This window comes from Tiliqua scincoides, chromosome 1 (assembly GCF_035046505.1).
Source record: "Tiliqua scincoides isolate rTilSci1 chromosome 1, rTilSci1.hap2, whole genome shotgun sequence".
Taxonomy (NCBI): Eukaryota; Metazoa; Chordata; class Lepidosauria; order Squamata; family Scincidae; genus Tiliqua; species Tiliqua scincoides.
In genome coordinates this window covers 44342754-44355448 of record NC_089821.1, presented here as the reverse complement: position 1 = coordinate 44355448, position 12695 = coordinate 44342754, and the positions used below count along the sequence as shown (strand labels likewise).

At 43.5% G+C, this 12695-nt stretch overlaps 1 protein-coding gene across 2 annotated transcripts in view; it reads right to left on the bottom strand.

Moving 5' to 3' along the window:
* Positions 1–12695, bottom strand: part of SPON1 (spondin 1) — a 333204-nt gene that overhangs the window by 209540 nt on the left and 110969 nt on the right. For both annotated transcript variants that reach the window (XM_066633015.1, XM_066633016.1), the window contains exon 4: positions 1126–1199. In XM_066633015.1, coding sequence (XP_066489112.1) covers positions 1126–1199 — 74 coding nt within the window. The remainder of the gene's footprint in view (positions 1–1125; positions 1200–12695) is intronic.

Genomic DNA, 12695 nt, shown 5'->3' with positions numbered 1-12695 from the left:
GAGCCAAGGTACACAAAGTCATGGACAACCTCCAGTTCATGCGCAGAGATTGTAATGCTGGGAGGTGAGTCCACATCCTGAACCATGACCTGTGTTTTCTTTAAGCTGATTGTCAGTCCAAAATCTTGGCAGGCCTTGCTAAAACAATCCATGAGCTGCTGGAGATCTTTGGCAGAGTGGGAAGTGACAGCTGCATCGTCGGCAAAGAGGAAGTCATGCAGACATTTCAGCTGGACTTTGGACTTTGCTATCAGTCTGGAGAGGTTGAAGAGCTTTCCGTCAGATCTGGTCCGGAGATAGATGCCTTCTGTTGCAGTTCCAAAGGCCTGCTTCAGCATGACAGCGAAGAAAATCCCAAACAAGGTTGGTGCAAGAACACAGCCCTGCTTCACGCCACTTCGGATGTCAAAGGGGTCTGATGTGGAGCCATCAAAGACAACAGTGCCCTTCATGTCCTTGTGGAAGGATCTGATGATGCTGAGGAGCCTGGGTGGACATCCGATCTTGGGGAGAATCTTGAAGAGGCCGTCCCTGCTGACCAGGTCGAAAGCCTTCGTGAGATCTATGAAGGCTATAAAGAGTGGCTGTCGTTGTTCCCTGCATTTTTCCTGCAGTTGTCTAAGGGAGAATACCATATCAGTGGTGGACCTGTTGGCTCGGAATCCGCACTGCGATTCTGGATAGACGCTCTCTGCAAGTACCTGGAGCCTCTTTAGTGCAACTCGGGCAAACAACTTTCCTACAACGGTAAGGAGAGAGATGCCACGGTAGTTGTTGCAGTCACCCCTGTCACCTTTGTTCTTGTACAGCGTGATGATGTTTGCATCCCTCATGTCTTGAGGTACCCCACCTTCTCTCCAGCAGAGACAGAGGATTTCATGCAGCTCAGTGACGATGATCTCTTTGCAGCACTTTAGGACTGCATAACTTTAGTTTTACATAACCTTGATTTAAATAGGAGACTCCCTCAAACTGAAATCAATGAGACTTAAAACTATGTTAACTTCAGGTACTATGTGCTCTGAAGTACCAATCAGAAATGCTGGTGTATATAGAGCTGAGTTTTGATTAGCAGTTTTGGTGGAATGTAATAAGGGAAGGGAGAGTGAAAAGTGTTTATCTTACCTTGTTCACATAGTCTTCTGGTGAGAGATCCCTCATCTTGAAAATAAATAATCCGCTTTTGCACAATACTTGCCCTGTTGAGGACACAGAAGTACAAAGTTCATAAAATGTATTCACTACTGCAGAAATGAAAGGAAGAAGAGGTGATGCTAAGGTGTCAAGCATAATCAGGTCTAACTTTAACTCTCCCACTTCTGTGCAAATGTCTAGTGAGATGTGACAGGAGCAGACAATAGTTTGCCTACAGCCAGCACCATGTAGACTGGTGACTGAACAACAATATACAACATGAGTAAATGATGTCATCAACCCATCTCTGACAATTTAGCAGCTGCAGGCTTCTGCAGTGAGGACTCCTGTTACCCTCTGCCTCATGGGTCCACACCACTGGCATGCTCTTCCCACCCCTTCCACTGCCACTGCCGCCTCAGTCTTACTATTGTAGGAGAATTAAAGGTAAACCAAACCTTGCAGTTATTGACTAAGCAACCCAAGGAGTTAAAAGTGGCTGGTTTTCCTATAGGATCCACAGACAGACAGACAGACAGACAGACAGACAGACAGACAGACAGAAAGAAAGAAAGAAAGAAAGAAAGAAAGAAAGAAAGAAAGAAAGAAAGAAAGAAAGAAAGAAAGAAAGAAAGAAAGAAAGAAAGAAAGAAAGAAAGAAAAAGACCACCTTCTACCAGAACATACATCTAAGATCTGCAGACCTGAATTATATCATCTGCAGAGAAAATCTCTCTCCAGAAAAAAGTTATGTATTTACTTTGTACTTTCTTTTTCTCTTTGTCTGCCTTCAATAGCCTTAAATAGTAATGTCTGGTATCTCTGAAATATCAGACACTCATTTTGCAAAGTTCACTGGAGCTGAAGGATTCTGTAGGCACAAAAATGGAACAGAAGAAATCAGTGCAAAGGAGGGCTTCCAAAGTGCAGGTTCCGTCATTCCGTGGTCTTCACATTTTTCATTGACATCAATGCACTTTGGGTCATGTATACTCAACTGCAAATGCCAAAGTCACTGTTTTGATCCAACAGCAGCCAAGACCATGTGATCACACAAAGTCTGCTTTCAAAAGTGAATTCCCCAGGGCGAGCCAGGTAGACTCCTTCAAATGCCTCACTTTTGTTCAAAAAAAAAATGGTCAAGTTAAAAAATACTCATTTCTATCAATGTCATTCAGTAACTTTCTTTTGTATACACAAGGCATGAGTTACTTCTTTTCACTTTTTCTAATTAAGTAATACCTCCGATAGGATTGTGGGTATGTTCCTGGAAAACAGAGTGCTGTGTGATACAGAGTTAGATGAAGAATTATAAGACTGTTCTAACGTAGATTTGTACCCAGTAGTGTACTCACCAGTCCTTCAGGTCTGGGCCTGCTAAGTAACTGACCACCCCTGCTATCACTTCTCCTACATGGCAGCTAACGGGAACAGCTACTCCCAGGAGGATGAGCCAGGTTGTGACTCAGGCATGATGACTTGCTGAAGAAGGCAGCTAGGCTAGGCTGCCTTGCCAGCCGTGTCCTCTCTCTAAGCATTTCTTGGTAGCATGCAATTAGTGCCATGCTAGCCAGAATGCATTGTTCTCATTAATATAGCCCTAGCCAGAAAGTACAGATTCTGTTGACTTGAAAAGCACAACACAGTCAGCTGCCCTTTCCAGCATCAACCTTTAGAATGGGGTTATGGATTTTGACCTTTGTCTTTTTTACAATAATGTAAAAATTACACTCAGGACAAAGGATGCTATAACAAAACAGGGCCCAATCCTATCCAACAGAGCTTGTGCTGTCTCCAGTGGTGGTGGTGGGCAGTCATGAAGGCCTCCTCAAGGTAAGGGAATGTTTATTGCACAAAGACATACATTTAACATAAGAACCAGCCATTCTCATCTAGTATCCCACAACACCATGCAGGAGGGTCCAAATCCTTTGACAACCACTGGCTCCAGGAAGCCTTGTTTCTCCATTTTCTGCTGCATTAACAAGGCTTCAGCTGGTCAAGAGAATACTGAACTCCTGTCCAGAATCTCAAAACTGGTCATTTGAGAGCTAATTTGCTCTTCAGATGACAGCATGGAAACTTCCAGGGCTGTGTTTCAATTTCTGTCGCTTTTTTTTTTTTTTTGGCTCTCATTTGACTCTCTCCTGCTTGCTTCCTCCATTACCATAAATCTTCAAAATATCAAGTTCAACATGGAAATATTTCAGTGCTCAGTCCTGTGCACTATCACATATACTTCTGGATTTCAGTGGGATTTAGGCATGCATAAGTGCATGCAAGGGTATAGCAAATGGCCCAAATGCTCAAGAAAAACATACTGGAAAAACCCAATGCATCATTGATCAAACTGTTGTCTAAAGTCCTGGAAGTTTAAAATGTGACTTGTGATGCCATCAGTAGATGTGGGAGTAGCTACCATGGCAATTGTCAACCAGTGTGCTGCAAATGATCCACATGTGTGCCACAGGACATTGGGGGAGGGTCAGTAGAATTAATGGGGGATGTGAGCCCCCACACTAGCAGCATGGTGTGCTTTGTCAATTGTCAGAAAACAGATGTTGTGCCTTGACAATTTTTGCACCTTGTCAATGTGCTATGACATGAAAAAGGATGAAAATTGCTGAACTACCATTTGAATGAGAGAAGAAAGCAATTTATATGCACAATAGTTTGCACTGAAGGGCTAATAAAATATTATTATTATTATTATTATTATTATTAACAGTATTTATATACTGCTTTTCAACTAAAAGTTCACAAAGCGATTTACAGAGAAAAATATAAGAAAAGTTCCACTGGATCAGGCCATTTAGCATTCTGTTTTCCACAGTGGCCAAACAGATGCCTCTGAGAAGCCCACCAGGTGGCCCTGTCAGCAAGGAGTGCTCCCCTGCTGTTACCACCACAGCAGCTGGCATTCAGAGGCAAACTCTCTCTGTACAAAAGGGAAGCAATCCAGTCCTACGAATGATGGAACTCCTGTTGACTTCAATGGAACTTGTTTATGTAGATTTGCAGAACTCGATAAATCTAAATACACACAAAGATTTCTGTAAAGAACTAACCCCCTAATGTTTCACTGTTTTCCTTCTAAACTTAAAATTTGTTAGGCAATGTTTCTCAAACAGTGGGTTGGGACCTACTAGGTGAGTCATGAGCCCATTTCAGGTGGGTCCCCATTCATTTCAATATTTCATTTTTAATATGCTAGACTTGCTGTGACTGCATTTGGTGAAATGTGACAGGTTTGTACTTTTAACAGGCTACTATGAAGATGCTTTTAACAATGATGGTAAATGGGACTTACTCCTGGGTGGGATTAGTAAGTGTGGGTAGGATTTCAGCCTAGGATTGTTAAAATTTTCCTGCTTGATTGATGTCACTTCCAATCATGACATCACTTCTGGTGGGTCCTGATAGATTCTCATTCTAAAAAGTGGGTCCCGGTGCTATAGGAGTGAGAACCACTGTGTTAGAGCATAGGATTCCCAACTTTTTCAAGTCCTTGGAGTACTTAACACTTTTATTACATATTTGAAGACCATGTCATATGTTATACTGTTTAATATCCTCAGTACCATCTCCATGCAAGTTTGCTATATGCCTGCTAGAAAAATACCTCCCAGTACAAACTCCTCCCCGGCACAGGCTCTCCACAGATTCATTCTGATCATGTAAAAAGGCACTTGAGTACCTGATGAATTTCCAAAAGAGGCTGTTAGTTCCACATCTAAAAGGCTTTCTACCAACAGCAGTGAGTTGTGGGGAAAGTGCCAAGGAATGGCATAGGAAAGAGTGCATTTCCCGGATGAAAACATCAGACCTGAAGATACAGTTTTTCACTTTAAATATTTAATGGGCAGAAAAGGTCAGGAGTTGGTAATTACAGGAATGACCTGGAATTAATCAGATGCTGTCAGAAGAAGAGGTGGGGTGGTGATAATGGAACGCTGGCTGTTGACCTCAGTGTGTGTGAGTGAGAGAGAGACAGAGAGAGGATCCCACACCCTGATAATTCTGTTGTTGACTAAAGTTCATTGAATGCAAATAAAATATCAAAACTGAGGTTTGCAAACTGTTCTGGGCCTACTTAACCAACGCAGCAGGCCACAGTGGCTAAGCAACTGAGCTTTCTGAGGGAGGAAGGGCTAACTAGTGTTACTGGTTGATTAACTTGCTATGAGCTGCCTCGAATACTCATGCTGGTGAGACTTAGAATACAAGGAATTCCACTAAATAAGTAAGTCCCTGGTTCAAACCCTACTTCTCTTATTAGGATTTGAGACTTTGGTGACCTTGAACAACGATTTTCATTCACACACACACACACACACACACACACACACACACACACACCCAATCTATATTATTATGGGGTTATAATACTGACCTACGCTAGGATTGCCAAGATAGGCAGATGGAGATTAGCTCTTGCCATTAACACTCCTGATAAGCACAAATGCAGCGGAACAGTCTCCTCCCAGGGACACTCCATCCATGAGGCTAATTGAGGCAGTTGCTTCTGGCAGCAAAGGGCTAGGGGTGAAGGTATCTCTGTCTGCTTCTTCGCTTCCACTGATCTCCATTCTCTTTCCACTCTTTAGATTGCAAAAGGAAGAGGGAGACAGAGAAGAAAAGGAAACATGTACTGGAGGAGAATGCTGAGCTAGAACATTGAGGAATGGGTGGAGCAGAGGCTGGCCCATAACTGAGTAAGGGCGCAATCCTAACCCACTTTCCAGTACCAACATAAGGGCAATGCAAGTCCAAGGTAAGGGAACAAACATTCCCTTATCTTGAGGAGGCCTCCATGAGTGCCCCCCAACTGCAGGATGCAGCACACGTCCCATTGGCACAGGTATGCCAGTTCTGGAAAGTGGGTTAGGATTTGGGCCTAAGAGGGGCAGCATTTGGCATCCCACCTCAGGCATCAGGAGGTCTTGGGCCAGCCCTGCCTCCTCCCCTACTCCTTGCTTCCTCTCTCCTGGGTCTGTTGGAAATAATCCCCATTGTAGCAGGAAGTGATTTCAGAGCTACAGATCTGAGAGGAGGAATGGGAAGGGAAACAAAGGCCAGAGCAGGAGAAGTCACTGTTGCCTTTTCTTCTTTCACAACAGGAACTTTAAAAGGCAGGACTTGGCAGCCCTAACCTGCTCCAAAGTTATTGTAAGAACTGCTGAATGTGAAATGCTTTCCGCTCTCTAAAGCACAATATAAATGCCACGAGCGACCAAGTGCCTGCTTGTATTTGGTGGGATAATCATCCCAAGTGACCCAAACTTGCAGTGTCTCTAGTTCAAGGAAGACCCCCCCTCCATACCCGTGAAAGACCCAATTAAACATTACAAACAAACGTTACGAGTCCCCAGGGCACTATCAGTATCATAAAACTGGTAACACTAAAAGCCACTTAAGGTGATTAGCAAAATTCCAAACAGGATTTCTTGTTTTCCTAGGCTGAATTTCATGTGGCTGATTAGGGGGCTTTGAATATTTATAAGCATTCTCTTCCTTTTATACTAAGAACTGTTCAAAAATAAGTTTCTGTTTCATCAAAGTTTGTCAGAAATTCTACTCTGCAGTTCCTTTCACTTTCAAACATTCACGTATTGTTATGCTTTTATATCAAATTCTGCAGCTGGCTTTCTGACAACATTGTAGGGAGGTTGGAACTCACTCAGTCCCTCCCCTAAGCTATCATTCTCACAAATATTGTTTAAGGCCAGTAATGAATAATAAAGCCAATAATACAGGAAGTAAAATATTTCCCATTGACGTCTCATTGTCATCCACCAGAGTAGACAGATATAGGATGCAATACAGAAAATGATACACTTACTGACATTGAAGCGCATCAAGTCAGGAGGTCCATTAGTTCTCCATTCTGGTTGCTCATTGTACCCAGACAAAATCTCAGGGTCAACCACATTTCCTTGGATTGCACTATTTATCCCTGCTACACCTAAGTATCAGGTCATCAGATGATATACAGCCCGATCCTGCGCTCCTGGTGACCAGGGCTGCAGCGGCACCGAAAATGACTGTTGCTGCATCCTGCACACATTGCGGGCAGTGCCAGCGGCTCCTCAAGAGAAAGGGACTTTCATTTCCTTCCCCTGGGTAAGCAGAGTAGCTCCACAATGGGGCTACTCAATTCTATGGTGACCCAAGCACTGCCGTAGAATTTTGAGCCTCCGTTTTGGGCCAGCGACCTGAAACTGAGGCTCAGGATCTGGTGGAACAAAGCTCACCGGCAGTGAGCCGGTGCACACTGTATAGGATTGGGCCCACCGTCTCTATAAAGGATGTATTGTGTACTGGCTTAGAGCTTGTGTAGTGTACTGCCTTAGAGCCTGAGCTGTGAATGAAGACTTCCTCAGCTTGAATCTTGCTGCTATCATGAACTCACTGAGTCATATCCATTCAGCCTCAGGCAAGTCACTTCCTCTCAGCCTCAGTTTTCTTGCTGCAATTTGGGGATAATACCTTACAGCAGGAACAGCCGAAGGTGAGTTGCTGTCTGAACCCATCCCCAAATTCTGCCACCCATGTCCTTCCCCATGCCTACCAAAATGCACCAACATGCATGCTTGCACATAAACATGCGTACATTCCCTCCACATGTACCCCTCTCCTGGCCAGCCACTGGCCTCATCCACTTCTTGCATGATTTATACATGGGTTAGAAGAGGACAGGGCAACTAGGCAGGTGGCAGACTAGGGGAGGTGACAGGTAGGTACAGATACAGGGCACCCCCTGCCAATTTGTTGTCTAACTTGCAATCTAATTTGAAGCAAAGTGTTCAACAGCCTCACAGCTAGGCCAACCCTGCCTTACAAGGTTGCTGCAAGGTCCACATCCATAAAGGGCAAGTAAAGCAGTTTGAAAACTCAGAAAGCACTATATATAAGTATTACATCTAGACCAGTGTTAGTCAAACTGTGAGGCGTGGCTCTTTAGGGAGGCACCAGGAACTCAAAGGGGAGGCGCGGGATGTCCTCTCGCAGAGAAACAGTCACACCCCTGAGCAGAATACGAGCCCCTCTGCCTTCTGCGCTTTTTTTTAAAGCAGAAGAAACGGGAGTTGCTCAGCTGCTCCCTCCGAGAGTGACTGCGAGAGTGGCTGCTGCCGCCCCGCCCTCTTCTCCCTCCACTCCGAGGCTGCCGCCTTCTGTGTTCACTGCATGTTGTTTCCAAAGCTCTTTGACTCCAACCCACATCTGTCAAGTACCAAGCAAGCTAATTTTGCAGTCCTTGCCCTTGCTGACCGTCAGAAAGAAACCCTCCTTGATCCTTGTCTGGTTGGTTCCTAGTTCCCAGCCTGGGATCGCTTCTCATCAAAGTGAAATCTCTCTTTTCAACCCCCTCCTTCTTCCACTACCCCCTTTCAATCTCCAAACCTTCCTGCTTTCCTCTCCCTCCCCAAATAAAATACTTCCCAGGGGTCTTAAAGTTGCTTCCATGCAGTTGGCAAAGGGGGGGGGGTGGGAGAGAGACAAGCACACACTTTACTTGGCCAGGAGCAGAAAAAGGGTACTGTTTTTAAAGTGATTTATTAATCTTGTTGTTTGACTGAAGAGCAAAGGCTGTATTTTTAAAGTGATGAATCTTGCTATTTGAAGGCAATACTTACCAGCCATTGATGAAGTGATTGCCAGCCCAATCCTATCCACACTTTCTTGGGAGTAAGCCCCATTGACTCTAATGGGACTTACTTCTGAGTAGACATGCATAGGCTTGAGCTGTGCATCTCCTAGTATAGGAGACAAATCAGCTTCCTAACCAAACCCTTATCAGCTCTGATATATTTTCACGGTCTATTTTTGTTTTCCCCACCAGCTGCTGGAAAAATTTAATTTAATTAATAAAGGGATTTTAATTATTTAATATTTTAATTATTTAATATGAATAATTATTTAATTATTATTAAATAATAATTAATCCTATCCAAGGAGAATGAGAGAAATGACTAGTTGGATTGGGGTCCACGGGGGTGTGTGTGTGTAATGTTGGTCAGACTGGTCGTTCACAAAGTTCATTTGATAAAACAATTCTATTGGTATGCTTACAAAGTTTAAAAAATGAGACTTCCTGGACCAGACAAAAAATCTACCTACTCTAGCATCCTGTCTCCAACAGTGATCAGCAGCTGATCATTTATAAAGCATGTATATTGCTGTGTATTAATAATATATTTTAAGATCTGCATTTAATTAATGATATGATTAATATAATTAATATTAATATAGTTAATATTTCTGACCACTTCCTGTTTAATGATGTCACTTCCAGCCCTCAGGAACATGATGGGGAGTCATGGCCAACAGGGGTCAAGGGAGACACTGGCTGGAGAAGTTTGAGTACCACTGATCGAGACCAAAAAACTGGAGCGAGTGTGGGCCACATTGGAAAGATTGCCAGTGAGGATGGACCATCAATGTACTATACAATGTATGTATAGTAGCTGTTTACTCCTAGCAAGAGCATACTACTATACAACCTTATAGTAGCTAGTCATGAACATTCATACCTTGGACCAACAAGTCATAAAGAAGTCATTTGCCTATATGCTATTTTTCTACATTATGTGGTTCAACTATATCCTTTCCATCTCTGGCCCTGAGAAGTTTGGATGGGAAAAGACAGGGAAGCTGCTCGAAGAAGGAATCTGAAATTCACAGTGGGTTTGCACTCTGCTCATAATGGGTTCATGGCTTCCAAACTGGGGATGTTAGTACTAATGATGTGCACAGCCTCGGAATGTTTTAAGAAATCATATCTGGTGTGTTCATATGGTGTGCTGAACACATATATCTGGTGTGTTCATAGCTTCATGTGACAGTATTGCGCATAATTCTCCCATCATTGGCTTAGCAATGTGTAAAACATGTTCTTCTATAACTGAAAATAATTTCCCCCTGATTCCTGGAAGGCAAGAATAGCAGTGCTCCATAAACTCCAGATGTCCTTGCAATGTGAAAACTCTTGCCATGTCAGTCTTGACATCTGTAATTGAAAGGATTTCCAGGTTGTGAGATCCCCACTCCAATTAGCTGAGACCCTAAGAGCATTCTCTCATTATAGTTCATTGGCATGAACGGGATAGTTTATAAGGTTAACAGTGTGATCGTGTGTGGCAGAATCCTGAGGTTGGTGGCTCGGGATGCGCCTGCACCCACAGAGGTGTCTGGCGGCACCTGCCTGGTGCTGCTACCATCACTGCCCAGCCTCTAACCATGGTAGGGCATTTGTTCCTCTCCCTTCAAAGGCTGGGGATTCCAGCCTGACTGAAACAGAAAGGCTTATCACAGGAGAGAGGCGGAAGCCATTTGGCCCGAGGCAGATTTGATAAGCCACTATCTCGCTTGTTTTCAGCTGAGTCCAATGGTAAGAAGAGACAACAGCTGAAAGCAGGCATCTCAGGGAGAACACACCATCCAGGATGGTACAAATTGATGTGGAAGTGCTGAACAATGTTTGGGAAGATCTCTTCACTTTGGACAGTGGGTCTAAATAAATTATTTTGAATATTCTAGGGTGAAAAATAACTGGTTTGAGCGTAAAAACAAACAAACAAACAAACAAAGCATCCTGCTAATCCCTCTGCACAAACCCCCAACTCTCCCCCCCCAACTAACCACTCCATACTTATTAATAGAATTCTGCTACATAGGTTATTTATAGCTCTGTTATAAATACAGAGAAATCACCAAATGGAACAAGGTTCCAAGACAAAAACTATCTACCTACCTACCAACCCTAACTAACTACCCCAGAATGCATGTTCTGGCAGTACCGTGGCTCAATACAATAGGACTGGGCCTATATAGTGAGTTTACCCATCCCTTCCAGCACCTGGCAATGAACCACCAGAAGCCTAAGGAGGGGCTTCTGAGCTCAGCAGAGGCCAAGGATGCCCATCCCAGGGCTCTGCTAGCTCAGACTGAGTTTTAGAGCTCAAAACACATGACTGTTGGTTTCACAGAGAAACCAGAAGTGATGTTTTTAATGCCTTATAAGGCCTTGGGAGGTCCAGGGAAGGCCTCTGGGGATGGAAGTCCTTGGCCTCTGCTGAGCTCAGACGCCCCTCCAGAGGTGTTTGTCCATATCCATGGTTTCAGCTATCCGTGGGGGATTCTGGAACGGAACCTCCGCAGATCAGCATCCATTGATTTGACCATTGATACCAGGATCCATCTTTAAATGCCTTGTTACAAAGGAATAAAAGCATTAAAATCCCATTTCCTACCTTTGCGCTGTTAAACTGCACCAGTTGCAGGTTTCTCGCGGTTAAAGATAACTTTAAGACTTCCGGGTTTCTTGCTCCTCCACTGTCACCCCAGATTGTACTGACATAGAAGCTTTACCACATTCAGTCACTACATGGGGTTAGTAATGAAATCTAATTCAAATGTAATTGAATTATATAGCCCCTCTAGTGGCTGACTGCAGAATAGTGTCTATACCTTGTTACAAGGCATTTAAAGGTAGACCCCAGTATCCATCGATTTCAGTATCCACTGAACTGAGGAATAAGTATGGATCTTGGAATGCCACTTGGCTAGAAAGTCAAAAGTCATCTTGCTTTACCACCCCTGGGACTAAGTTCAACCTTTGCCATCTGAACCATCAGTGTGGGTTACCATCTGGAATGGCTTTCAAAACTCCCATTTCTAATAAGAGTTTGGGTACATTCGACAAGATTCAAATTTATTGTGATGACTCATTCCACATCCTTCCCTGTGGCACCTAAAATGAACCTGAGCTTCACAGAAGTTTCAATATCAGTATCAGAAGGTATACATCAGAAGCAGCATCAGATAAAAGAACGGCATGGTGTATCAGCAATAATTTGGATTCTGATAATGGTTGCAGATATGATACTTCAAAGTAGGATCTTGACCAACATATATAATGCAACAAAAAAAACTTCTTGGGAAAATCTAATTAAATATGTGGCTATGCTGTATATTTGTTCTGTGCTCAAAAAATCTCTCTGTTCTCTGTCGGATGGGGGCATGAGTATAAATATTAATTTTAAAACCGTCATATTCTTAAGGGGGGAAAAATGAGCATCAGTACTGGACAACTGGATCAGAATAACAGCCTGTCTTTTACTAGTGTTCTGTCCTTCACAGATACTTCAGAAGCTATGCACAGAAATATAACAATTGTGTGCACAGACAGATGAATAGCCTGCAAAAAAATAAATTGTGGGAAGAATTAAATCACTCTTCCCCTTCGGCTCCTGAATTATGCTGAGGTGTGGAGACAGGAAAAAAAGTGGAGAAAGCATTGTGCCAACAAGTAACAGTCCCAGAGCCAGTCCAACTAAAAGGCAGAGTGATTAAAGCTGCAATCCTAACCGCACTTCCCTGAGAGTAAGACCCATTGAACAAAATAGGACTTACTTCAGAGTAGACCTGTTTAGGATTGTGCCCTAAGTTGTCTCAGGTGGTGAGCTGGAGGTGGTGGTGGACTGGGGTGGCCCTCACATATTCCACCCCTATCTGCTGTTTCTGCCCACCACTTACCCTGCTGTGCTGGGCCTCCCTTA